The sequence below is a fragment of the Molossus molossus genome, unplaced genomic scaffold (genome assembly GCF_014108415.1).
Source record: "Molossus molossus isolate mMolMol1 unplaced genomic scaffold, mMolMol1.p scaffold_m16_p_4, whole genome shotgun sequence".
Taxonomy (NCBI): Eukaryota; Metazoa; Chordata; class Mammalia; order Chiroptera; family Molossidae; genus Molossus; species Molossus molossus.
Window position 1 is genome coordinate 9,173,286 of NW_023425377.1, and position 26,063 is coordinate 9,199,348.

The 26,063-nt window shown below is 53.0% G+C and overlaps 1 protein-coding gene across 2 annotated transcripts in view; it reads right to left on the minus strand.

Moving 5' to 3' along the window:
- Nucleotides 1-26,063, minus strand: part of TENM2 (teneurin transmembrane protein 2) — an 883,834-nt gene that overhangs the window by 140,493 nt on the left and 717,278 nt on the right. For both annotated transcript variants that reach the window (XM_036239731.1, XM_036239730.1), the window contains 2 exons: nucleotides 15,185-15,380; nucleotides 10,118-10,219 (listed from right to left, as the gene is read on the minus strand). In XM_036239731.1, the coding sequence (XP_036095624.1) occupies nucleotides 10,118-10,219; nucleotides 15,185-15,380 (298 nt within the window). The remainder of the gene's footprint in view (nucleotides 1-10,117; nucleotides 10,220-15,184; nucleotides 15,381-26,063) is intronic.

Genomic DNA, 26,063 nt, shown 5'->3' on the forward strand with positions numbered 1-26,063 from the left:
CGGGAGGGAGAGAGAGGAACAGAGAGAGAGAGAAACATCGATGTGAAAGGGACACATCGAGTGGTTGCCACCCGCACAACCGACCAGGGCTGGGGACAAACTGCAACCGAGGTATGTGCCCTTAGCGGGAACCGAACCCGGGTCTCTCAGGACCACAGGCCAACGCTCTAACCGCTGAGCCAAACCAGCCAGGGCTGACTGTGGAAATTTTATGATCGGCCTTGATTTCATCTTTCAAATGGGATGAGAATCCTGGGGTACCTACCCCATAGTATTTTTTTTTTGTTTTTTAATCCTCACCTGAGGATATTTTCAAATAGAGTGTAAGGAAGGGAGGGGGAGAAGGAGAGGGAGAGGGAGAGGGAGAGAGACATCGATTGGTTGCGTCTTGCACGACCCCGACCAGGGCCAGGGACCAAACCACAACCAAAGAGCCAGAATTGAACCCTGGGCTCTTTGGTCCGCGGGCCGACACCTCTAACCGCCGAGCCACACCGGCCGGCCCCATGGTGTTTGTACGAGGATGAAATGAGACGAAGTCTGTACAGCACGGGCATGGTGCCCGTACACGGTGAGACACCTACGGATAAGGGTCTGCAGGTCGGGTGTGTCATCCACCAGTGTTGTTATCAGGGGCAAGTTTTTCCCACTCAGCCCCTTATAGAGAGACAAGAGAGGGGAGGCACCCTCTCTCCCGTCCACCCTGCCAGCCCACCTCCTCTGGATGACCGCTGCCCTCCCGGTACAGGGTGTTGCTGAGGCACCACCACTGCCTCACACCCAGCCACGCGCGCCCAGGGCGAGGCTCTCTGCGTCCCGAGGCCGCCCTGCAACTTACCCGGCAGTTTAAAAAGAAAACAAGTTCCTACTCTCGGGAGCGATTCAGCGTGCGGGAGGGCTGCCTGCTGTGAGCCCCGAGAAGTGAGCCGTGTTTGGTGACGCAAGGACGGTGAGAACGCACGCGCAGCCAGGTGCTAGAGGGTGCAGGCCCGGACCCCCCTGAGAGCAGCCAGGACAGGGCACTGCGACATTGGGGGTGGCTGGGGAGGGCAGGTCGGGGGTGCGGGCTGAAAGGTATATGCTGCAGCTCCTGTTCCTGTCTCTCTGGGGCATCTGAGTGGAGTGCAGGGGCAACGTCAGCGAGACTCAGACTTGACTGTGCCCACAAATCCTGGGGGATCGTGTTGGAATGTGCATTCTGCTCCAGAAGGCCTGGCGTGGGGCCTGAGGGTCAGCATATTTAACGAGATCCCCCCTCTCCTATCTGCGGGGAGCCCAGCAAGCTGTGTGATTCGGACGAGCACTGTTCGAAAGCCAAGACTGGGCACACGCCTTAACTTCTCGGAGCCTCCGTTCCCTTGGCTGTGAAATGGGGATGATCGCCATGGACGTTCTGACGATGAACTAAGATCACCCGTGTACAGTGCTTTGCACAGCGCCTGGCCCGGGCTTCGTTGTCACTCTGTGGCAGTGATTCTCACCCTGTTTTATCCAAGGCGGCTTTGCCAAGGGTGGCTGTCCGGCCACTTTCTGCAGAGCACGTGTCAAGTACACTGCTTCAAGCCCCTCGTCCTGGGCCCTGCTGCCAAGGACGTCCTGCAGGTGTTCTCGGGTCAGGGGTGGGAGGCTGGAGAGGTGGACCAGCCTCAAACTGCAGTGGGCTGTGGGACGGCTCCCGTGGACAGCAGCCACGGCCCCGGGTCCGTCTGCGGCGATGGGGATTGCGGGGGCAGCTGGGGAGGCAGGACTGAGAGACAGAGGGTTTGCAGGAACAATCAGCGTGTGTCTGCGGTCAGTCCAGGAAGGACATGGACCTCAGCGGCTTTCACTGGAGAGGCGGGGCCAGCTGGGCAGGAGGGTAGCGTCTGTGCCCAGGAGGCTCTGAGACGGGTGTTTTCCGAGGTGGGGACTGACTATCGAGATGGGAAAGCAGTTATGGCGGAGTCGACAACTGGGGGTCAGACACAGCTGTCCGGGGGCTTCCACCAGGGCCGCTGCCTCCACTCAGGGTCGTCCTGCCTAGGCTCTCTCCTGTGGCCATTAGGGCCACTAACTTCAGGGCCAGCAGACACAGCATCAAGGTCTAGCCCTGCAGTGTGACCTTGGGCAAGTAGCTTACTTTCTCTGAGTTTCTCTTTCTCCTGTAAAGTAGGGATAATAAGATGCCACGGGCTTGTTGGGAAGATGAACACGACCTGTTGCAGGGAATGCAAAAGCCAGTAATGCTTCTGTCCCCCATTATGGATGAGGAAGAGGGGCCCAGAGAGATGAAGACATTTCCTCAAGTGGGCACAGGTAACTGGAGGCGCGTGGATCAGTCTCCACAGCTGCCGTTCTGCCTCTGTTTTGCTGAGACAATGCGTGTAAACTGCAGACTACACGGGGCTTCTTCTGTGCAAACTCCCCCTTTTCCCTGTTTCTCCTTTTCCCCTCCCTCTCTCATTTCCTCTCTTCCTTCATTTACATCCGCGCCTGAAAACTGGCTCGTTTATCTCTGATGAATCTGACCAATTAGGACCTTGTTCTCCGCGCTCCCTTTGGTCGCTGCACATTTTCCAACAATATTTTCATTTTTAGAAGGACAGTGAGGGAGCACATGCTACTTCCCGGGTGCAGGGGGGTACAAAGAGGAAGCTAGAAGCTTGTGGCCCAGGGGGACAGTCTGACGTGACCACCTGCTGGAAGACAGCACAGCCAGGCCCTGGCCAAGCCCTGTGGGGCTGTAGGTCCTAACTGGGGGTGTTTCAGGGAGGTGGTGACCTGTGAGCTTGGCCTTCAAGGATGAGCAGCTGTTGGTAGGAAAGACTGGGACTGGTGAGAACATTCCTGCCAAGAAAACAGCATGAGCAAAGAGGGGAAGCAGAACCACCCTGTTTCGCGAGGGGCACATATCTGGAACCCATGGCAGGTGGGCCTTCGCGGGAGATGATGGTGCAGAAGGATCTGAGATCATGGGAGACCTTGAACCTTATTCTAAGAAATCTGTTCTTTAGTCTCAGAATATGGCCCCTGAGCACCTGCATCGGAGTTCCCTGAGAGGCTTATTAAAAACACACCTGCCACCCGGCCGCTGTGGCTCAGTGGTTGAGCATTGACCCAGGCACCAAGAGGCCACCGGTTCGATTCCCGGTCAGGGCACATGCCCAGGTTGTGGGCCCGATCCCCAGTGGGGGGCATGCAGGAGGCAGCCAATGGATGTTCTCACTCATCGATGTTTCCATCTCTCTTTCCCTCTCCCTTCCTCTCTCTCTAAAATCAATAAAGAAAAATAAATACATAAATAAAATAAAATAAAAATGCACCTGCCTGGGGAGAAGGCGGGGGCTGGATAAAGAAGGTGAAGGGATTAGCCAAAGGACACATGTGCATAACCCATGGACACAGACAGCAGTGAGGTGACGGACAGAGGGAAGGGGGTATAGGGGCTGGGTGGAGGGGGGCAGAGGCGGGGAAAATGGGGACATCTGTCAACAATACAAACAAAGTTAAAAATAAGTGCCCATGCCCGAGCCACACCCCAGTCCCATGAATTCAGCGTGGGCAGGCATGGAGGAAGAGTCTGGGGACATGCATTTATAACAACTTCCCCAGAGAAACGTCTGTAAACCAAAGCTTGACCACCACTGTGCAAAGCAGCCGGGAGCCACGGAAAGTGTCCGAGGAGAGCGGTGATGTGCTCCCGGGAGCTCTGGGAGTGGTCGGAATGCCGGCAGGGAGAGGACGGAGCCAGGCGGACAGGGCAGTGGCTGGGATGACGAAGAGAAGTGGGGAGCAGGGCATGTCGGAGGCCGTGGAGCAGGAGCCACAGACGATGGGGTGCGGGAGGAGACGGACGACACCTGGCGGCTGAGGAGCGGCGCTCAGGGCAGCGGGCCCTGAAGTCAGACAGACTCCCTACGCTGTGTCTGCCACTTTCTGCCTAGTACACCCTCGTTTCCTCTCCGGAAAAAGCTGTCTCGGGCTCACACCCAGATCCTAGCATGCCTACGAAGCAAATCTCCCTATACCTCTCATCCTCCGAGGGTCATCTCAGGGCTGGTCTGGCGTGAGGAGTCCAGGCCAGGCTGCCTGTTTTGAATCCTGGCAAGGCCACTGACCAGCTGAGGGATCTTGAGCAAGTTACTCAACCTCTCTGTGTTCATGTTCCTCATCTATGAAAGGGGAGAACAGTCATTCATAAAATGGGGCTACTGATGATGGAACGAGGTACGCACGCAGTTGCTTCGTACAGCGGCTGGTACGCGGTAAGAACTCAATCCACGTCAGCAACGACGCTGGCGATTACAGTTTGACTTTGGAGTTGGAGCCCGAAGGAGGCTGGGTAGTGGGTACACCGGCAGGTTCAGAGGAGAGAAATGGCAAGGTCCCTGTTCTCGTTTCTCCAGGCTCCAGGGAAGCTGGGTCGGAGCTGAAACCGGCCCCGAGAGGGAAAGAGAGAAGACATTACGTTCCCGTGGCTGTGCCCTTCTGGGCTTCCCCTGACAGCGGTTCCGCAGCAGGCGCTGTCATTTCTAACAGCTATTAAATACGGCTCCGGTGCGCACCGTCTCTGCCCCCGGCTGGGGCCTCGAGCTCAGAACTAATCAGCCATCTGAGGAGCCAGGGTGAAAACGGACTCGTCGGAAGCCCTGGATCTCTCGGGGGGTGCTAGGTGGCTTTACAAACAACCCAGGGAAGCCGCTTGACTCAATGCAAGACCTTCAAATAAAAGTAAATAAAAGAGAAAGGAATCATAATGAAAAGGCATCGAGCCCGCAACCAGTAGCATTAAAGGAACGTGAAAGCCGTGCAAGAGGAAGAGTCACCCTCAGAACTGCAGACAGAACAATGACTGGACTAAGAAGCACAATGAGGGGAGGGCAGGAGAGGCACCTGGGAAAACGGTACAAGTGACCAGGGAAGCAGCGCCGTGTTTCCTTCAGCTCCGCGCTCGAACGGACTGCTCCGCACTGCACCGCTAATGACATTCTGCACGGAGACGCACTATTCACTGCACGCTCTCTCCATGGGACTTTCTGCTCACTCCCTGATGCTCACTGGCTATTTTCATAGCTCCATGCTTTACTGCTCCATAAACTCCCCCACTTCTCCTTCATAACGTCTACGCATTCCCAGCCCACGTCACAGCATTCAGGCGGCACGGCTTTGCCCACTGGCTCATCACGGGCATGCGCCAGGCTGGAAGCTCTCAGAGGCAGGGCCGTGGCACTGTTGCTCGCGATGGCGTCTCGGACACTCAGTGCAGCACCTGACTCATAGCAGGAACACAGCAGGCAGTTGTCCAATGCATGGATAAGTGCTGTCCCCTCTCTGACTTGCAACAATGTGTTGGAGCCCTTGCGCGTTCTTTCGGTGTAGGGACCAGGTCCATGTGGACTCCTGAGCCCCTCAGGACCCCCACTAGGTGGGGCTGTGGAAGGGAGGCTTTGTGAACGCATGCTGATTCCTCCGTTCACTGCGAGGGTGTCTGCAGAGGCCTGACGCAGACTGGCAGGTTTCTAAGAAGACGGGGCTGCGGTCCGCACCGCACATCAGAGGGACGGGAGGCACGGCATGAGGTCAGGAGAGTCGATCCGTATTGCTGTCACTAGGACACATCCGCGGTTGCTCAGATGCGATGGGAATCTCACTGGCTAACGTGGCAAATTCTCCCCCTGGCAGGAGGGCCTGAGTCTGCTGGTTGCCTGTGGCAGAAACTGGCAGAACTCGGGCATCCTGGGCACAGCTGTCAGCGAAGAACAGAGGTGGAGGTGGGTTTGTGAGGAGGGAGGACCTTGGGCTCGGCCATCCTAAGGGCTTGGATCAAGAAAGAAGGTAAATGACGGTGGGCCACAGCCAGGAGGTAGCACGCGCCGTCTGGGTCGCGGGAGACCGGGGGCCAGCTGTCTTTGCTCCCTGTACTTGTTAGCATGGTTACCTCACTGTCTGCTCCAGGTCGCTTCTTGTTAACACTCGGGAACTTCTCGGGCTCCGATGTGGCTCGTGAGTGGCAGTTTGTGATAGCCACCGATAACTGTGCAGGACCAACGGGGTCGAGCCTCCGAGAGTCTCTGCTTTGTGTACAGGGGATGGGGACGGGTTGGGCACAGGGAAGGTACACATCACACACATCCACGTTTTACATTTTTTTTCCTATTAAAAATCAGAAGCGAATATCTGAGATGTTGCACTGGGGAGGACTCGACATCTTGCTAAAAATGCATCACCTCAATCAAGTCCCGAGAAGCCATCAGATCCACACACAGGGAGGGACACGCTACCAAATACACACGGTACTCTTCAAAGCGGTCAAGGTCACGGAAGACAAAAAGACAAACAAAAGACTGAGGAACCCTCACAGATCGGAGGGGGACTCAGGAGGCAGGACAAGGAAATGCAGTGTGGGATCTGGGCCAGAATAAAGGAGAAAAATTGGAAAAACAAGTCTTTAAGTTAGTCAATGGCATTGCATCAATGTTAATTTCCTAGTGTCAATAACTGAACTAGAATACATTTAAAATGTTGACATTAGGGGTGGACACCAGATGGAAACTTGATGCACTATTTTTGCGATTTGTTTGTAAGCCCTAAAATGATTTCGACATAAAAAGCTGTAAACACTGGGGAGGTTGGTTAAAATAGGATTTCTTTTATGCTGGTATGAAGACGAATAAGAGTATGTTCTAAGTACTCTCTGCACAATGCCTGGTGCATAGTGAGCACTTAACAACTATGAATTGTTATTTAGAAATGATCTGAAGTAGAGGCTTGACGTACCGCAAGTCAGCGGGGCACGGATCATTCAGTTTACCCACTAGAAGCTGGCAGTGAAGGCTGGGTGTCTGTTTTGACTGGGTCCTCACATTATCATCCAGGTGTGGTTAGCGAATTTTTTTCCCTTTCAAGCGCCAGTACTTAGGAGAAGAGACGTTCAAGGTTTTTGTCTCTGTAGGAGCCAGGCTGGCATCGGGGGGCTCAGGTCCACATTGGGGATCCTTGATGGGAAAGCAGTGTGCCAGAAGCTGGCGTGGCTGCTGCTCGCGAAAATAATACTCTCCTGATAGGCAAATGTGTGGCGATGTAGGCGGTATTGATATTTCCTATTGATTACAGTTTGCTTTTTGATTTTGACATTGTTCCTTTTAAGATAAACTTATGTATGTCAAGATGCTGAGCTGACTTTAAGAAATATGTGCCCTGGCCGGTTTGTCTCAGCAGTTAGAGCGTCGGCCTGCGGTCCAGAGAGACCCGGGATCGGTTCCCGCTAAGGGCATGTACCTCGGTTGCGGTTTGTCCCCGGCCCTGGTTGGGTCGTGCGGGAGGCAACCCTTGATGTGTCCCTTTCACGTCGATGTTTCTTTCTCTCTCTCTCCCTCCCCACTCTATCTGAACAAAAAATGGAAACATGTCCTCGGGTGAGGATTAAAAAAGAAAAATGTGAGCCTCGCTGGCGTGGCTCAGTGGTTGCGCGTCGACCCATGTACCAAGAGGTCGCCAGTTCGATTCCTGGTCAGGGCACATGCCCAAGTTATGGGCCCGATCCCCAGTGGGGGGCGTGCAGGAGGCAGCCAATCGACGTTCTCTTTCATCAATGTTTCCCTCTCCCTTCCCCTCTCTCTCTAAAAGTCAATAAAGGCAAAAATTAAAAAAAAAAGAAACATGTTAAGTAAATACTAATACTGATGGCCTAGGAATCTGGCAAACATCAGAAAGGTGGGACATGAAAGAGCACCGTTTTGGAAAGAAGGGCTTAGAATAAGAAGAAAGTGTTGTTAACGAAGTAGCTTAAACTGTGTCCATCTCAGAAATACCAAGGAAGAAACATCGCTGGGGCAAGGAGCTAGACGCGGACTCCTAACGCCGTGAAGCCACCTTTGCCAAGAATAAACGGGGAAACAGGGAGAAAGCAATTTTATTCTTTAAACGCTTCAATTTTGTCCGCCGCATGCATCGACAGCTAAATGAAAACGTCCAAGTTCAAGGGCCGACTTCAGGAACAGCTCCCGAGGATGCAGGAGTGACTGCTCTTAACAGCCATTCGATATCTGTTTCGTGAGGATCCATTATGCTCCGTGGCTAATGCACTCTCGGAGGGCACGCCCAGCCACGGCGCAGGTGGCGAATGCAAAGCACCCCGCGAGCCTGAGCAGCGACATGCGCACCCCATTACAGATCCATAATGCAGAGTGGCCGCCCGTCCGCAAATGGATTTAGAGAGGAGAGTTCTTAAATGGCTGGGGTACTTAGGGCTGAAAGGCCAGTGACTGGATGTGCAGCTGGAACACACGTGGTTTTCAGGATTAATAATGCATCGATGTGCGTCAGTTAATATGCATTCACGGCTCCCAGCCCGTGCAGCTGAGTCCTCAGCCCATTTGCAGGGGCACATTAGAGGACTGTTCCGTCTTCCGCTCATCAATGCCTTCGCTCCCAGGAAAATTAGATTACGCAAGAACAGCCATTCCAATGAGATTGAGGTTTTCTCCCCTTTAAAGCCTTCGCCAGGAAAAGCACTGGGCATGGTGACGGGGCGTGTCGTCCGCCTACCCCTGCAGGGCCCCTCGGAGCTGGGCTCCAGGCTCCACAGTCCACTTGGGGAGGTGTCCCCATGCCACTGGGCAGAGCGTGCTAAGGTGAGACACGGCCAAGAGACCTGTCTGGTGGCTTCATGCTCTCTCTCTCTCTCTCTCTTTCTTTTTGGACATATCCCTTATTTCGCAACGTGGGATCAAGTCATGCGCTCTTTTCTTTTAGCATCTGACAAGCTCACCAAACCTGTCACATTCTTGTGTGTCATTTAGGGATGAGCCTGACGCACGTGCCACCACATTCTGACTGCAAGTACAAAAACGTCCCCTTCACTGACCCGTCAGCATTCAGAAGGATGGGCATCGCAAGTCCTTGAAATATCCTGAATATGTGAAATATGCCCCCCCCGCCTCAACTTTGGTGAGCATGGGTCAAAGGAGTGGCACCCTTTAGCATTTCTGGAGCAGCTATACTCACTGTCGGAACCTCAAGGAAGGATGGTCTTTAAATAAAGAGCACATAAAAGTAATGAAAAGGTTATATAAATATATAAAAAGGTAATATGCACACATTAAAAAGTGATGAGCAGTAAATCCTTTGAGGGCTCACCGTGCGCTAAGCTGAGGGCTTTGGGTGTGCTATACCATGCTCACAACGAACTTAGGAAGGGACTCCCCACTTTTCCAGAGGAGGAAACCGAGATGCAGAGATGTTCAGTCACTTGCTCGAGGTCACAGGGATACTCAGTGGCCAAGCTGGGACAGGGACCCAGGAACGCCTGAATGAGCAAGGGCTCAGACCCTCTCCACCCCTGTTTTTCTATGACCTGTTGGTGGGTGGGGAATCAGCATAGTTTTAACCAGTACTTTAAAAAAAATGAAATAGGGTAGACTAGGAAAAAACAAACAAACAGTCAAGGTAAGTGTTGCTTTGTGATCGCTTTCTTTAATTTTTTAGCTGCGTCTCTCTAACTCAAGCACGGGTGCATGCGCCTTGCCTAAAAAGCGTGAGAAGTTCTGCTCTCCACTACACTCGAGTCTGATTGCACCCCTTGAAGGTCGCGCTCAAGGTCTCTTGCAAGCTGGGCATGCAGCCCCCAAGTCCCCCGTTCTTATGAGAGTCATTTTATTTCTTATATTACCTTTACCCCAAGAACCCCAGAGCCCCAGCCATTCTGTGCAAAGCAGTGTGGCAGTGCAGATAAATTAATAATACAATTTAAAACCGATTCCACGAAGATAAATAGCACTTCCTAGATTAAGAGCATAGCTGGCCAGAATGAATGACATTTACTAACCCTGAGATGCTTAATCTTCCATTACGTAGAAGCTAATGATGATAAGAAAGGAGTGATGGTAATTCACTTCGGCTTTTACGGGAAATCCAACCATCTCATTTTTAGCAAATCTTTCTTCTCGGCACACCTGGGTGCCAAGGATGACCGCCCCGCTCCTATAGGTACGTTGGCCAATTGTCATCTATCAAAGCCTCCTCTTCGCCAAAGGGGTAGGACTTCCAGCGTGCACGGGCTTACAAGAAGCCCCCGTGGGATTTGCCGGGGAGGCTACTTTCTGTTTTCCAACCACAGCAAGGAAACAGGGGCAACTACCTTTGGCACAGTCGGCTCCTAGGAACCCAGGGAAGCAGTGGCACAGCCCGGACACACACTCTCCGTTTCCGTGGCAGTTACGTGGGCAGTCCTGCACTGAATCTGCAAGAGACAAATACACATTTAGCAGTTACCGCTTTCTCTGCCTGCTGGTGCAGCGATGCAATAATCAGCCATCTCCCATTTTAAGGACCATGATAGTGACCTCAGGGACCAGTGGGGAGGAGCATGAGTGAGCGAGAGGAAGAGATGAGGAGGCGGTGGGGACTCAGGCTACTTGGACAACGCGGGGTAGTCACCACCGCTGTCCATCTGCCTGGCTCAGGCAGGAATGCGGGGCTTGTTGTGCTGGGGTTTTGGCTTTTTCAGAAGACACTACTCATCTGGATACACAACCTGAAATGTCTCATGTTTGAATGCTGACAAGTTTTAAACACTGTGAGCTGCCTCCCCTCTCCCGATGTCTTCCTGCCAACCTGGGAGCTGTACAGAGGGCATGAGCTTGTAGCCTCAGGTGTAGAGGGTGATTCTCCAAATGACAGCGGTTGTTCCTGATCTCAGGTTTGTCAAGTATAAATATTCCCTGCGGTAAGGGATTTCAACAGGGGAAAAACCCACGTACGTGACACTGATCAATTCAGGCACGATGCTGGGGTTCGTTAGGTAGTAGGTTTTGGGTTATACGAAAATCCCTTTATGCCTGGCTTTTGTGGATCTTATTTTTCATGAAAATCAACGAGGCCATGTTTGTTGACCTGGATGGCTGTCCATCTGACTTCATGATTTATCTTTCCGTCTGTACTCTCAAGGAATACCTTCAGAGGGGTCACTTGGAACTTTTTCATGTTGATTTGGATCTGTACAGAAACGTACGTATTCTTTTAAAGTTATGATGATCCTTGTTTTACCTTGAATTAAAATAAACCGACTTCTCAGTTCCAAGTGACTAAGATGATGAAACAAAACATACAGGCCCCCGTGCCCCAAGTGTGACATGACACAGCCCTTGGGGAGTTGGGGACATTGATTTGGTGATGGTGCATGAAAGATTCTAGAGTCTAAGTGGAGTCACCGGGGATGAAAAGGAGCTTTTTCCCTTTCAAATAAAATTCCTATTCCCATCCCGGGCTGAAAAACCTAACCGTGCGGTAGGGCTTTCTGTAGTTCCTCGCTTCTCGGCTCTCGTAGGACACGCGGACATGTTGGATTTTATTCTGGGACCGAGGGGAACAGATGAGAAGTTTTCAACGCAGGAGCGGCAGCATCCAGCTTGTCTTTGAAGAAGTCACTCCTGCAGCGAGGCCGAGATTGGTTCTCATGGAGCATCTGGGTCTGGGAACGATTTGGTGGAAACTGATGTCTCCGGGGCTAAGGGTCCCTTTCCTGAAACCAAACCGACTTCAGAGACAAAGCAGCGCAGATCCTGGGAGCTCTCACCCCCAGAGGCCCACGCCAGAGGACACGGTCTTCGCACAGCCCCGCGCTGGGCTGGAAGGCCCGCCGTGCCCTTCACCTGGGCGTTGGATCCTTCAGTCGCTGTTTAGAAAAAACACTCAGCTCCTCCGTGTCTTCCTTCCTCCCTTCCCTCGGCCTGGGTTTTGTATCCATCTCAGTGTCTTTGTAATTCTTATAATTGCCTCTTTACGTCCCTGTCTTCTCCGATCAAGCTCCCCGGGGAAGAGGCCGGATGGGAACTGCTCTCGTACCCGCCGCGCTCAGCTGGAAAGTGGGCGCACGCGCGTGTGCACACACCTGTCCTCAGGAGGGTCGAAGGCTCCAGTACAAGCAGACATTGTAATGAAGAGCATTTTTCACTTAACACCATTCAGTGAAACAGCTCTTCTATTTGAAGCCCTTCTACAGTTTTTGAGGGAACACAATTGTGCCATCTTGCTGAAATATAAAAGGAGTCCACCCTCTTTAGTCCCCTTTCCACTCAAACGAAATGTTACTGTTGAGACATTATCTGCTTTCCTTTTTGTCGACATGGCGTGAAGTTTCCCGAGGAAACCGTGGCAGGTGATGGGAGGATGCACGTGGGGGCCGGCCCCCCTAAGTCCGCGTCTCTGCTGTCCCCGGGAGGACGCGTTTCTGAAAGCAGCCCGCTTCTCTCCAAAATGCACCTCGAGACTTCCCTGAGACAAAGGTATATTTAGCGTGATCGCCGGTTGACACCCGCCTAACATTTTCCCTTCTGTTTTCCATCCCCGGGATGTTCGGCGCTGCTGGCTGCCCCGATGGGGAACGTTCCCATAATAGATACGTGTGGGAGAACCTCTGGACCAAATGAAACACTGTTCTCTCCCCTGTATTTTGGGCCAATCACTATCATTGCCCAACTATTAGGCCCATTACCTTTGACTTTCTCTCTGAGCTACAGTCCCGAGGAGAGAATTCCTCTGGGGAGAATTGCTATTCCCAGCTCCACTGGGCGGCCGGGGAGGGTAATGGCCGGGGGGAGGGCAGCTCACTAGGCGACGTCTGGGTCTGTGCGGGTAAAGAAGTTGGGGGTAGGAGTCGTTATGAGATCATCTGGCCCCCAGAAAACTTGCTGTGCAGGGGGAAAGGGATTCTTTGGCTGGAATGCAAAGTAATCAGTGGCTAAGGGCCTAGGCTCTGGACGGTTCAAATCCTGACTCCACCTCTTACCAAGTGTGTGAGACCTCAGGCACGTTGTTTAACTTCTCTGGGTCTTGGCTTTCTCCACTGGAACATAGAACATTGGCAATGCCACTGGTCAGCGAGTCCGTGGGCTGACCAATGCCACTGGTCAGCGAGTCCGTGGGCCGACGGAGCTGGTCCCCACAAAGGGCCGGTCCAGGGGCTGGTACAGTCACTGCTCTGTAAACATGTCGTTGTTGTTTTTGTTATGCACCGTTTCCCTGAGTCCTGTAGACTCCGACCAGGCCCGCTGTGGTTTGCGTTGTCACGTATGAGTTCAAACACGGTGACTAAAAGGGTAGAATTTCTCACTGTGTTCTTAAAGTGTTTTTTTTCAGTCTCCACATCTCAAACCAGTGTGATGCTATTGCCAGTGTCCTCCTTTTTGAGCTGTTTTTCATCCTGTTGCATTTCCCCCCCACGGGTACCAAACCTGATGCCGGAAATCCTCCCTGACTCTGGACCACATCTCCAGCGACAAAGTTTATGACGTTTTCTTAGGGCAGGGTTGGCATAGTTTGTCAGGAAAGGGACAGACAGTAAATATTTAGTCTTCGTGGGCCAAACTGTCACGGTTACAACTACTCTGTCATTTTAGCTGCCACAGACAATATATAAACAGATGAACATGGCTGTGCTCCAATAAAACTTTATTTATAAAACAGGCTGTGGGCCAGACTCGGCCTGTGGGCTCTGCTGTGCCAACTCCTGCCTTGCAGCATGTGGCGGCTCTGATAAGGCCAATCTTTCCTTAGCAGGGAATGAGGATGCATTTCAATCCCATCTGGTTTTGTGCCCCTCTGAGGTGTGGCCACTGAGGAGGGCTGCCTGGGTGTCCGACTGGCCTGCATAGATCTTTCAGGAATCAGGGAAGCCCTCAGAGAGGCCGACAGAGAAGTGTTTCAAAATCAGCCAGCAGGATAACAGCTGTAAAGACATACCCTTAAAGAATCACCAGCTCTCATGTAGGGACCACCAGGTCCCTCCCAGACATGTCCCATTCATGACCGTCCCCCCTCCATGGACGTGCTCGCTCGCTCTCCACAGGATCAGGAGGCGAGCGACTCTTCTAGGGAGGATGTGGGAAAGACAAGCGGGGACTTCATCCTGGATCGACCAGGCCTCTCCTCGTAAAACCACCTTATCTGGGCTTCTCCAGTGAACCTTGACATCTGCAAGGTTCTGTCGGGACAAGGTGCTGCAGGAAGGCCATGGCCAAAGCCCAGAAGCCCGTGCTGTTTCCACCATTTCCATATCCCAGGAACATGAGGGACTCCGTGGTCGGAACCTCCGTTTATCCCTCTGTGAAATGGGTCAACAATCTGCTCTGATTCAGCAAGGTTCTACCCAGGAGCACTTATTACCATTAATAAAAAGATTAAAACCTAGTGACAAAATGCATTTCGTGACAGTATCTGCAGCTTATTTGTGAAAATCCTTAGGGTTTGCTTTAGAAAACTTCATGAAATCTCAAACTAATGGTCCTCGTAGGGGTTTGTATGCACAATATAAGAAGAAAATTTGGATAAGACCTTAGCTTTTCCTTTGGCAGCTAATAAAAGGCAGGGCTAAATCAGGCCCCAAATGACAGGTGCTGAATTAAAGCATTTTGATATTTACCTACTTGGGAACAAAGTAATGATCTTTTGCTTATATCCGCATCTTCTTCCTGATTTATTTTTAAGTCTTTTTAAGCTTTGTGTTTTGAGCTTTCCTTGACTTTTTTTTAATAACCCTCCCTCGAGGATATGTTTTTATTGATTTTTAGAGAGAAGGAAGTCGGGGGGTAGGGGGAGATGTGCAAGAGGAACATCGACCAGTTGCCTCCCATATGTGCCCTGACCGGGGATTGAACCCGCAACCTAAGTATGTGCCCTGACTGGGAATTGAACCCACCACCTTTTGGTGTAGGGATGACACCCCAACCAACTGAGCGACCCAGCCAGGGCAAGTTTACCTCGATTACTAAGAGAAATTGGGCTGCTGTGAATGGTCAATATTTATTATCTCCACCACACGTTTTGAAATTTGTATGTTTTATCTTATTGACTCCTCATGACAGCCCCGGGAGGCGGGCTCTAGTTAGTTCTGTGTTGGGACGAGGACACTGAGGTTTCCACAGGCCCAGGGATCTGAGTTGCGTGGCCAGGACCTGGGCCAGGTGGGCTGTCCCAAGGCCGTCACAGCGGAGCCCTCGGCCCTCACCGTGAATCTCCCACGGTGTAGGCAGCACTCATACTTTAACCCGGGCTCATTTGAAGGGGGTGGTACTATGAGACCTCAATCAAGGTGCTGCTTTGGCCTTCCACTCAGCAGGAGCCTCCTTGGAGGAAGACGTGTCTTCTACAGAGAAGCCCAGATGTTTCCATCCTCCGTGACGCATCATCTCAGAGACCCCAGACCTACCTAAGACGACGGTGTTGAAGGAGACCATCTCTTTGTCTTTGCCATCGTTGTAGAAGGCCAGGTGCCACAGGCCCACGTCCAGGTACTGCACAAACACGGCCTCGTTCTGAACCAGGGTCTGGATGCTCCGGCGCTCCCTGGGTGACTCCACCACACTCCACTTCTCCTTGCCGTCCAGGCGCTCCATGAAGTCATACTAGGAGAACGAGAGTGATGCGTGACATTTGGTGCAGACTGGGTCCCACGACTGCCCCCCCATTAGTTATCTGAGAAATACTTCTCAGTACATTTTACCGTGAGCTCATGCAATAAAACAAGAGTCACACATGTCATCACAGTTGCCATTTACTATGCTTAGAATGACTGCCAATAGTTTTATTACTCAAGGTCACAATCTATTTTCCAGTTTTAAAACCCAAGTTTTGGGTTTCTTCTTCATTGTCATCATCTTCTTCCTCCACCCCCTGCCCATCCTCCACCTCTTTCTCCACCTGTGAAACTGAAAATCGACGTTACAGGATTACTGTGAGGAATATGATAATATTTAGAACAGTGCCCGGCATGGAGCAAACACAAAATAGATGTTAGATTCTATCATCATCATCTCATTCAATTCTTGCAAAACCCCTATAAGACAGGTGCTATATCGATAAGAAAACTGAGGTTCAGAGAAGTCATGCAATTTGTTAAAAGTCACACAGCAACTGAGTGGCCAAGCAAAAATTTGGACCTCTATCTGTTCAGCTGCAACATCCATGCCCTCACAGTGCCTGGCCTCGGAAAAACCAGCAATTAAATAGCTAACTGTGTCTCAGTGGGAACCAGGTTCAGAACTGGAAGCCATCCGTGAGAGATGGAGGGGTCAACAAAGGCTACCAGGATGGGGGGTTGGGGGTGGGGAGAGCAAGCGTGACTCAAGAGAGGCCTGTCGTAGAGAACAGTGAAATCCTGTTGTGGGCAAGTGGGAGCCACTGAAGACTCTTGAGCAGTGACTGATGCGATAAAAGGCATGTTTGGAGGCATTCATTTGTAGTCAGGATATGAGATGCTCCAGATGAGAGAGAGATTGGAAACAAAGCCAGGAGAGCAGTCAGGAAGGAATTGCAGAAACCTGAGTGAGGTGACATGGGTCTTGATTAGGACAGTGAATGGGAACAGGGGGCAGCTTTGGAGGAACATTTCTAAGGCAGAGAGGACAGTGCTTGACCATGGGCTGGACAGAACGGATGAAGGAAAACGCAGAGAGAACACCAGTGTTTCTTTCTTGCAGAGAAGAAAATTGGTAAGACCTGGGTAGAAATGGTTGTAAACTCTCTCAAAACCGCTGCAACCGAGAAGTCCTGTGTGTGGTGACTTTCGGAAGACATTCGACGTGGAGATCTTCAGCAGATAAACCCACCACTGTGGGACTCAGCTGCGTCTCTCCACTCGCCCTCCATAAAAAGGTTTTTGTAGGTTACAGACATCAGCTGGGGCCCTTTCGCGAACGTCGTAAAATGAAACTCCAGGAATCTACCAATGTGACTTTCCCATCATCAGAACTGCCGTTTTTCTCCAGCTGACATGTGATCATGGAAAATAGAAGAGTCTATAAGCTTAAGCACAAAGGGTTTGCCGTCCGACAAACCTCGGTGTGAATTCTGACTCTGCCACCTGCTACTGTTGGAAATTGGGCACATCCGCTTTTGCCTTCTTCTTGGTTTGCTTGCGAGGGACCAGGAACACCCCCTTTCTGGGATGCTATAAGGATGACATGAGGGAATGCTTTGGGCAGTGCCTGGAACATAATAACCATTTAATCAAGCGCCTCGTGAGTATGAGTCACCTACTAGCAAACCAACATCATCATCATAATAGGAAAAAAACCTCTCTAACCTAGTTTCTACATCTGGGGGTGGGGGCTGGGTAGTCACTGCCCAGGGAGTGGAAATTTCCCCCACTTCTTGGGAAATGAGGGTTTGCAATGAGCCCGTATCCCATTGGTCACGGCTGTCTTTAAGGAACAAAATAAATGATGTGAAGTGATATGACAGAGCGATGCTGCTTTCGGAGGCCCCTGTAACCAAAACATTTGTTCCTTAGCAACCTCGTAAATGTCCATCTACCAGGACCTGTGCCTACAAATTGCTGTCAGCCAGAGGAATGAGGGTAAGTTCCTGGGTGGCGAGGTGAGAAGAATATACTTCACTGGGGTCCAGGATATCACCCCTCTGAGGAAAAGTTGGGGAAGGTGATTACTGGGGAGGCTCTTTGCTCATTATTAATTTGGGCATCAGTCATCTGGTGTTGGGCTGGCTGACCGGCCAAGGGGCACAGAAACGGCTTAGGGCTGGCGGTCGTGCTCGCTGTCCAACCAATCCAATTACTCTGGGAAGAGGCATTTGTCAGAGGAGAGAGAGGACATCCATTTCGGCCGGCTCCTTAGCATCCCGCCACCAGAGCACGGAGGGTAGTTTTCATTTCCGCGAGAATCCGTGAGCCAGGGGCTCTCACACAGAGCTGGGGGACATAGGGGGCGATGACATGGTGGCGGATGCATCACTGGCCTGTGTCCTTTCATTGCGCATTTTTTTTCCAAAGCATGTATCACCCTCCGAAATGAGATACTTTGTTTTTACGCCCATTGCCCATCTACGCAGAAGAATGCAAACAAACTCTGGGAGGACGGGGATTTTGTCTGCATGGTACAGTGGTGAAGGGTGGGCACTTCAGAGTGAGGCTGCCCGGGTTCGAATCCAAGCTCTGCCGGTTGCTTCTGTGACACTTGCACAACCATTTAAATCCTCTGCGCCTCAGTCTCCTTACCTTCAACATGGGGCTTATAGTCACGTCTACATCAAACCACTGCTGTAAGGACTAAGCGAGTCCAGTCATAGAAAGTGCTCAGAACAGTAAGCGCTTCCTACGTGGGGAGCAGTAAGCCTAGAAGTTCCTGCGATCACGACTCTCATTCACGCCGCATCTCACTGAGCTCCCGCGGAGTCCGATCAACACGTATTTGTTAAATATCAAACAAATAAAACACCGCACTTGCAAATGAATTCCACTGAGAAGAAACGAAGTTGGAATTGTATTCAAGGTTCTCTCTCTAACGATAAAGACCGGGTCTCTAATTTTCGACTTTCTCGGTGGCGGTCCTGAACGGGGGAGCGAGGGCAGAGTTCCGTTCAGCAAGCCGGGTGACACCGCGCCAGCCCGGGGCCCAGGGTGCGTGTGCATCCGCGCGTATCCCCGAGACCGGACAGGTGCCTTCATCAGGCCTTGATGACTTCCCCTTTCCAATTCCCCGCGGGACGATGGACAATGCAGGCCTTTCTTCCTTCGGACTCTCTTGACTTTTTCCTCTTGTCTTCCTTCCCTTCCTCCTTCGACTCTGTTTCGTAGTGACCACTGTGGTAGCGACTGCTGGTCATGGTCCACATTGGGTCCTTTCCGGCCTCCTGGCTGCCAGCCAGAGCATGTGACGGTGTTCCAGTTAATGGGACACAGCTGTGGGGCGTACTCATTTCTAGGCCGTGCCAGCCCCCGTCCTGTGCGATCTCCCGCGGAGCACTCTGAAAGCCCACGATGCTGGTGCCACAAGAGAGAAGAGGCCTGGACCCCAGAATGAACACTCGGAGGAGAGCCTGAACTCGTAGCACGAGCGCACAGCGAACTCCGATCAAATCGAGCCACTGAAATGTTGAGGCTTGTTTGTTATCTCAGCACAGCCTTCTCAGAGGCTGACCTCCTGCTTCCCTCCTTTCCCAGTCCACTCCCCGAGATCCCAGGAAGCCCCAGCATCTTTTCCATTTCTCACTGGGTGGGAGAAGAGAGTCCCCAGGAAAGAACGGCAGCACCTGCTGTTGGTCAAGTTCCAACCTGTTACGTGTGGGGTGTCTCTGCAGCCCAGAGCCCCCAGGCACGGCCCAGTTTACGCCTCTGGTTCCTCCTTTCCCTCTGAGGAGGGCTCTGGTTTGGAATCTATCTTCACTCTGCTCACAGGTTAACACGCACCGGGCAGCATCATGCGGCCTCATTCACGGCTGCGGTACTTGGGGAAGGGTTGGAAGCTAGAAACACAAGGTGAGTCAGTCCCGCCAAAGGCAGGGACGGCTTCCAGGGCAGGGGCGCAGGAGCTCAGTGAGAAGCTGGTCTGCGTGGAGGCCATCTGGTCCGGGAGAGCCTCGGCTCGCTCAGATTCCTAGACGGCAGCTTGGCCTGCTTGCCTGGCAGCCTGGCTGGCACTCGAAGGAGGCCGTTTTCCAAAAGCTCAGGCCCTGGCCAGAGCTTCTTCTTTCTGCCCCAGCACTAGGGATGGATAACTCAGGCTTAGTACGAGGGACATCTGTCTCCTCTGTTCCAGAACCCCATCATGCTCAGTCCTGGACCCGGGGACGCTCAGGGGATGGTGCTGTGCTGGGCTGACTCAGCAGGTTGCTCCATAGCGCGTTCGACCTGACAGATGCGCAGAGGCCCTGGCAGAGGACGAGGGGCACGCAATCCAGTCCCAGGAGGGGACGGTGCATGCACGGGCGGGCTGCGGGGGGTCTTTCTCCCAAGGCAGCCCGTCTCTCTTGACTTGGCAATAGAGGCACGCAGAGGGTGACAGCGCAGCCGTCCCAAGTGAACACTCCCGCTCCCCAAAGTTCCCGTTTCCTCGGCCTTTGGAAAATAACCCATGCTGGCCTGCAGCGTGCGGGCTGCGCCTTCGAGTCATCAGTCATACCCCAAAGTGGCAAGAAAATGCAACTTTCATGAGCGCTGGAGAGGCACGGAAATAAACCACAGCAAATATTTGACTGATCCAATTATGACTCTCCCCCACTTTTTGGCAGAGACCGAGGGGGAATGGTAATTAAGATAATGTAGTGGGTTTCCAGAGGAGCTGGAAGAGAGAGCAGAGGAGGCCAGGCCGTTGAGCGGGGCCGCCACCTTCCCAGAAGGGAAAGCGCCCATGGGCAGGGAGCGTGCAGCAGAGAGATGCTTCTGGAAGCTGCTCTGATCCACGCCTGCCAAAGAGGGCAAGGTTACAGACAGACTCACTGCCCTTCAGGAAGATGTTATTCCTGCGCCCAGGACCTTGGGAGGGGGGGAAATAATTGCACTGCCACTTGGAGCATCTGCTGGTGAGGGTCCACATGGACGGGGAAAGCAATCAATGCTGACAGTGCCCACGGACATGGGATGTGGATTCTGCCTTGCGTGGCAGCACATGCTAGCGGTTGGCAGGTTGGCAGGTCTGCAGCATGTCTGAGCGAGGGCAGCTTGCAGCCACACTGCCATGGGGTCTCTGGTCGCATCCGGGGACCACCGCAGTGGTGGGTCACGCAGGGGGACCTATGAATTTCTCTCTGCCTCCAGCCAGGCCCGTGGCCAAGTGTGCCCGGCTCATTCCTTACTAAAGCCCAGCCCAATTTCTTGTCTCTTCTCCAAAGAGGCTGGTCATTAAGGGAAGCGTGGAGGGATGACAGGGGCAGAGACGTGCTGGGGGGGGGGGTTGGCTTCCCTTCGCGTGTCCCTGCCTGTCTTTTTCAGGAGTCCACGCTCAGTCCTACCTGCCGAGTCACCTAACGAGATGCTGATGGCCCAGCCACAGTCACTGCTGGGACGGCTCATCTATGAGGACGAGCCCCTAAGCGTCTAGACAGGAAATAGTGCCTGTATCTGTCAACTGTAACAACGCACGTGTCAGGCTCCACAGACAAACATCAAGCAGACGAAGAAAGAGAGGATCCAAACAGTTCCTGAAAATCAGGAACAAAGAAGAACACACCCCACGGTGGGATTCTCGACTCCTGAATCACATGTCTCTCGCAGAAGTGGAAAAAGTCATCATCGAAAGCAAGGAAACTTATTTTTTGAGGGGGGCACTTGCTATGTGTCAGACCTAATGACAAACGCTGACATAAGTCATCTCACCTCCTTCTCCCAGAAACCCTCTTCTTATTCCCCTTTCTTTGGAGAGAACCATGGCTGTTAGAGATGCTAAGTAGTTTGGGCAATGCCACTGACCATGGTCGGTGGCCAAGCGAGGACTTGAACTTGGATCTGCATGAGCCTTAACAACCAGGGGAGCTTCCCTCCAGTTTTGCAAGAAGCTGTCTGTAGCTGTGAGCCTATCTGGCGGCTGGCCTGGTCTGCAGGTGTCCTCAGAGCAGCAGGAGGAAGCCAGCACACAGAAGTGCCAGGGTCAGACTTGAGCAGAAGCAGGTGGGGCACCTGAGGACAGGGAGACATCCCAGTGAAGTAGACTCAAAAGGATGCCGGGAGAGGTCTGGATGGCTTTTCTGGGTGTTGGTTCTACTTGGTCTAACAGTTCCTTTTGTCACCTTCCTGGTTTTCCAGCCACACTGCTCTTCCCTCTCCCCCTGGAACACGCAAAAGCCCATCCCAGCCTCAGGGCCTTTGCACGAGCCAGTTCCTCTGCCTGGCCTGCCCTTCCTCTTATCTTCTTCCAGCGGCCTGCTTCTTGTCAGTCCTGGCCTGCCTAAAGGTCACGACCTCAGAAAGGACAACCTGTTCTAAAATGCCTCTGTCACTTCTCCTTTTTCCATCCTCAGCAAAAATGCATTGCTCTCAAAAACAAAACAAAACAAAAAAACGCCCAAAACCGCTATGTATCTCCTAAGTTTTAGTCCATCTCTTTACTGGATGCAAACTTCTTACGAGTGGGAGACTTGTCTGTTTTACTCCACACGGTGACCTCAGCGCCCACAGCAGTGCCTGGCACAGAGTTGGTTCGCCCATCACGACTGACTGAATGGAAAACATTGAGGCCCAAAGGAAATAACACCCGCGGAGAAGTCTACACCAACACAGCAGAGGTTTGGTGATACAACTACTGGGAAGGCACAGCCTGTTAGGGAACATTTTGAGGGGATTTTAGTAAACACGGTGCCATTTTCTGGTATTTTTGTTTAAGTGCTCGGATGACACAGTGAGGTAACATTGAACAAGACCAGAGCCCTGTTCTTAGTGATTCACATGTATTTCTTTTTTTTAAAATCCTCACCAGAGGACATTTTTGCATTTATCTTCAGATAGAGCAGGAGGGAGAGAGGGAGGAAGAGAGAGAGAAACCTCGAGTGGCTGCCACCCACACGACCCCAACCGGGGCCGGGGACAAACTGCAACCGAGGTACGTGCCCTTAGCGGGAACCGAGAGTCCGCGGGCCGATGCTCTAACTGCTGAGCCAGACCGGCCAGGGCTGTGCTACCTTCTTTAATATGTACAGTTGCCCAGCTGAGCATGAACTGTGACCCCTACTTTGCGTGTGAGGAAACTGAGGCAGGAAGAGTTCCAGCCCTGGCTCAGGAGTTGGTAAGTGGTGGAGCCGGGATTCGAGCGCCAGCAGCCAGCGTCAGAGAGCACGCCCCGCGCCCACAGCCTTGCAGGCCACTCAGTGCGCTGTACACACAGGGCTGGCCGGCCTTGCTCATTTGTGGGGGGATCGAGGTTGTGTTCTCCTGTCCCTGGGAAGGAGAAGGCATCCTAGGGTCACGCGCAGGAGGCCTCTAGGACATCACGGGGCTCCTGGATTCGCCTACAGAGGTTCTAGCCGCAGCAGGAGGACGGGAAACAGAATCAGTTTGCTTCAATGTCTGGATCTTATTTCTTTGGCCTGGAGTATATCTTTCCTCCTGTGAGGTGGTGGCAGTAGGACAAAGACTGGGGTGCCTGTGGTTCGGGGGTACCCTGCCCATGTGTAATGAGAGGGATCAATTTCACTAATCTTATGGGGAAAACAGTCCTTTAACAAACTTCTTAGATCGGAAAGTAAGAAACCAAGGAACTTGGGTGCAGGTGGGACTTTCCTGGACGAGACAAAGGAAGAATTGTTGTTGTTGTTACTGGAAACAGGAGAGAGCCAGAGGACAGCAAGATGTTGGGGAACAGCCAGGCTACAAGGTGGCCTTTTCCTCTGACTCTCCCCAGACACCCAAATACAAGAAAGGAGAAGAAAACACCACAGGAGTGAAGATGCCCAGATGCCCAGTGTGACCAAGTTTCTCACGGAAACCCCAGCAGAGAGGGAGCACTGCTCCGGACGCCATGGGCAGGAGTTAGGGGGTGCCGCGGGGATGGGGACCTCACGGTGGGACCACGGACACGCTGAGCCCGGCTTGGTGAGGCAGGGACCCCAGCTACCAGCTGGCTTCACCTGCGAGGCTTACCGGTCTCCAGATCGGGGTTCGCAGGAAAGAAAGGTATCTGAAGCCCACTTTGAAGCCTATGCCGTGCCCAGTACCGATGTTACGGGAGCAACGAACAGAAAACCATCGGGTCACTCAACACCGACTGAGCACCTGCTATGTGCCTGGCCCTGCTCAGGACACTGGGGACACTGGGGACACTGTAAATCAAACGGAAAGGCTCCTGCCCCCCAGGGGCTGACGCTGCTGTGGGGGAGTCGAATGCCAGGGACCGAGGGGGCTATGAATGACAGAAAGCAAACCCAAGGCAACCTAGACGGCCCTCAACAAGGGAGCGGACAGAAAGTATGGTACATGCGGACACGTGGAATCCACGCAGCACTGCAAGGAGCGAGGCGCTGTACACGGCCGCCTCGTGAGTCGCGCGGCCCTGTGCTGGATGGAAGAGGCAGACACAGAGACACGCAGAGAACTCGTACGCATGTACGTGCACCGATGGCCAAAGACAACAACGCCGGGGGCGGGATAGGGAGGAGGGTGTCTGCCGGGGAAAAGGAGGACATCTGTAACAAAAATCAATTAATTAGTAAAAAAAAGAAAAAGAAAAAGAAAGAGGCCAGACACAGAGGAGTGCAGGATTCCCTGTTTTTTTTTGTTTTGTTTTCAATTATTATTTTTTCCTTTATTGATTTGAGAGAGAGAGAGAGGAAGGGAGAGGGAGAGAGATGGAAACATTGATGAGAGAGAACATTGATTGGCTGCCTCCTGCATGCCCCCCACTGGGGATCAGGCCCACAACCTGGGCATGTGCCCTGACCGGGAATTGAACCAGCGACCTCTTGGTGCCTGGGTCCACGCTCAACCACTGAGCCACACCGGCCAGACCAGGAGTCCCTGTTTACGAAGCTCTAGGGAGGACACAGCCGTGCTCTAGAGGCGGAGACAGACCGGTGGTTGCCCGGGCAGGGTGAGGCCGGCGCGGGGCACAGGGGAGCTTTTGGAAGTGGCACTGTTTTATATCACGATGAGGGGTGCTTACTCAATGGGATACACTTTCCAAATTTAGGAATCAAACTGTACACTTAAAGTGTGTCACTGGGTGGTCTGCAAATGACGTCTACGTTTATTTTAACTCCAGACAAAGGAAGGTAAGGAGATAGGTGTAAAGGCGTGTCCAGTCCTAGTGTCCCTTGTCAGGAAAGGGCTCACTGTGCGCATGGTGTCTGGGTAGAGGCCTGACAAAGGAAGGAAGGGGCCATGTGCACATCTGGGGAAGGAACATTCCGGAAGGAGGAAACAACCAGAAAACTCCGAGACAGAACGAGCCTGGCAGGGCCGGGGAGCACACGGGCCAGTGCGGTGGAGGTGAGGGAGTGAGCAAGAGGCGGCTGGTGGGCCGCCTGCGGGGGAACCCACAGGCCACGGTGCCGGCTGGTGGGCCGGCCTGCGGAGGGAACCCACAGGCCACGGTGCCGGCTGGTGGGCCGGCCTGCGGAGGGAACCCACAGGCCACAGCACCGGCTGGTGGGACGGCCTGCGGAGGGGACCCACAGGCCACGGTGCCGGCTGGTGGGCCGGCCTGCGGAGGGAACCCACAGGCCACGGTGCCGGCTGGTGGGACGGCCTGCGGAGGGGAACCCACAGGCCACGGTGCCGGCGGGTGGGCCCGCCTGCGTGGGGAACCCACAGGCCACGGTGCCGGCTGGTGGGCCCGCCTGCGGGGGGAACCCACAGGCCACGGTGCCGGCGGGTGGGCCGGCCTGCGGAGGGAACCCACAGGCCACGGTGCCGGCTGGTCCGTCAGATGTTTACTGAGCACCTACTACAGACAAGCGCAGCCGAGAGTCCCAGAGACAGTCTTTGCTCTCACAGAGCTGACCTTCCAGAGCAACTTCAGGTTCTCCTCCTGTGGTGGGAGGCAGGGGGCGGTTTGCAGAGACTGAATGCTCTCACCCAGGGTCATAAAAGGGGACACCAGAGCCCTCTTTGCAATGACGAGAGCTGCTCGCCTGGTGTATTGACGGTGCATGGTTCCCACGAGGGCCCTGTGGGCTTGGCAGTGGCTTTGGTGGTTTGCTGGTTGAAAGAAGCAGATTCCAGACTCTGCCAAGTCTCCTCCCATCACCCCAATATATCAAGACCAAAATTCTGGTTTTCAAGTTTCAAAGGAGCATGTTTTGAATGTCTCTGGTATGGTAGGGGGGATGAAAAAGGAATAAAAAAGGAGACATCGTCACTACTAAAGGATCAGGTGGCACTGTCACTATGACTGGGGAGCTCCCCAGCACCCCTCCTTCTCCGACTGCTCAGAATGGGACTCCTAAGAAAAAACAAGACACACGTTGAGTACTGAGGCCGGGCCAGGCAGGGACCACGCACTCCCTGGCAGGTGACGCCTGCGAACTCTTGAAGTGGCTCAATGCCAGAGCCCACTAGCCACACAAGGGCAGGGCCAGACCTGCCTGGATACACAGCACATAGTAGGTGCTCAGTAAAGGTCGGCGGAAGCCTGAGGCAGAATGACATATCTATCTGAAGACAGGGTCGTGTGTGTGTAAAACCCTCTCGCACGACAGTTTTGACAGTGGGGAGAAAGTTGAAAACTGTAAGCCCCGATTTCCTATTTTTAAGACAAAAACCTCAGTCCACAAAAATATGTGTTCCCAGTTCCTAGGGTAACTCACAACTTTGTGTTGTTCGGTCAGTTTCTCCTTGTATTTGGCACGTGTTCCTAGCTGGGGCT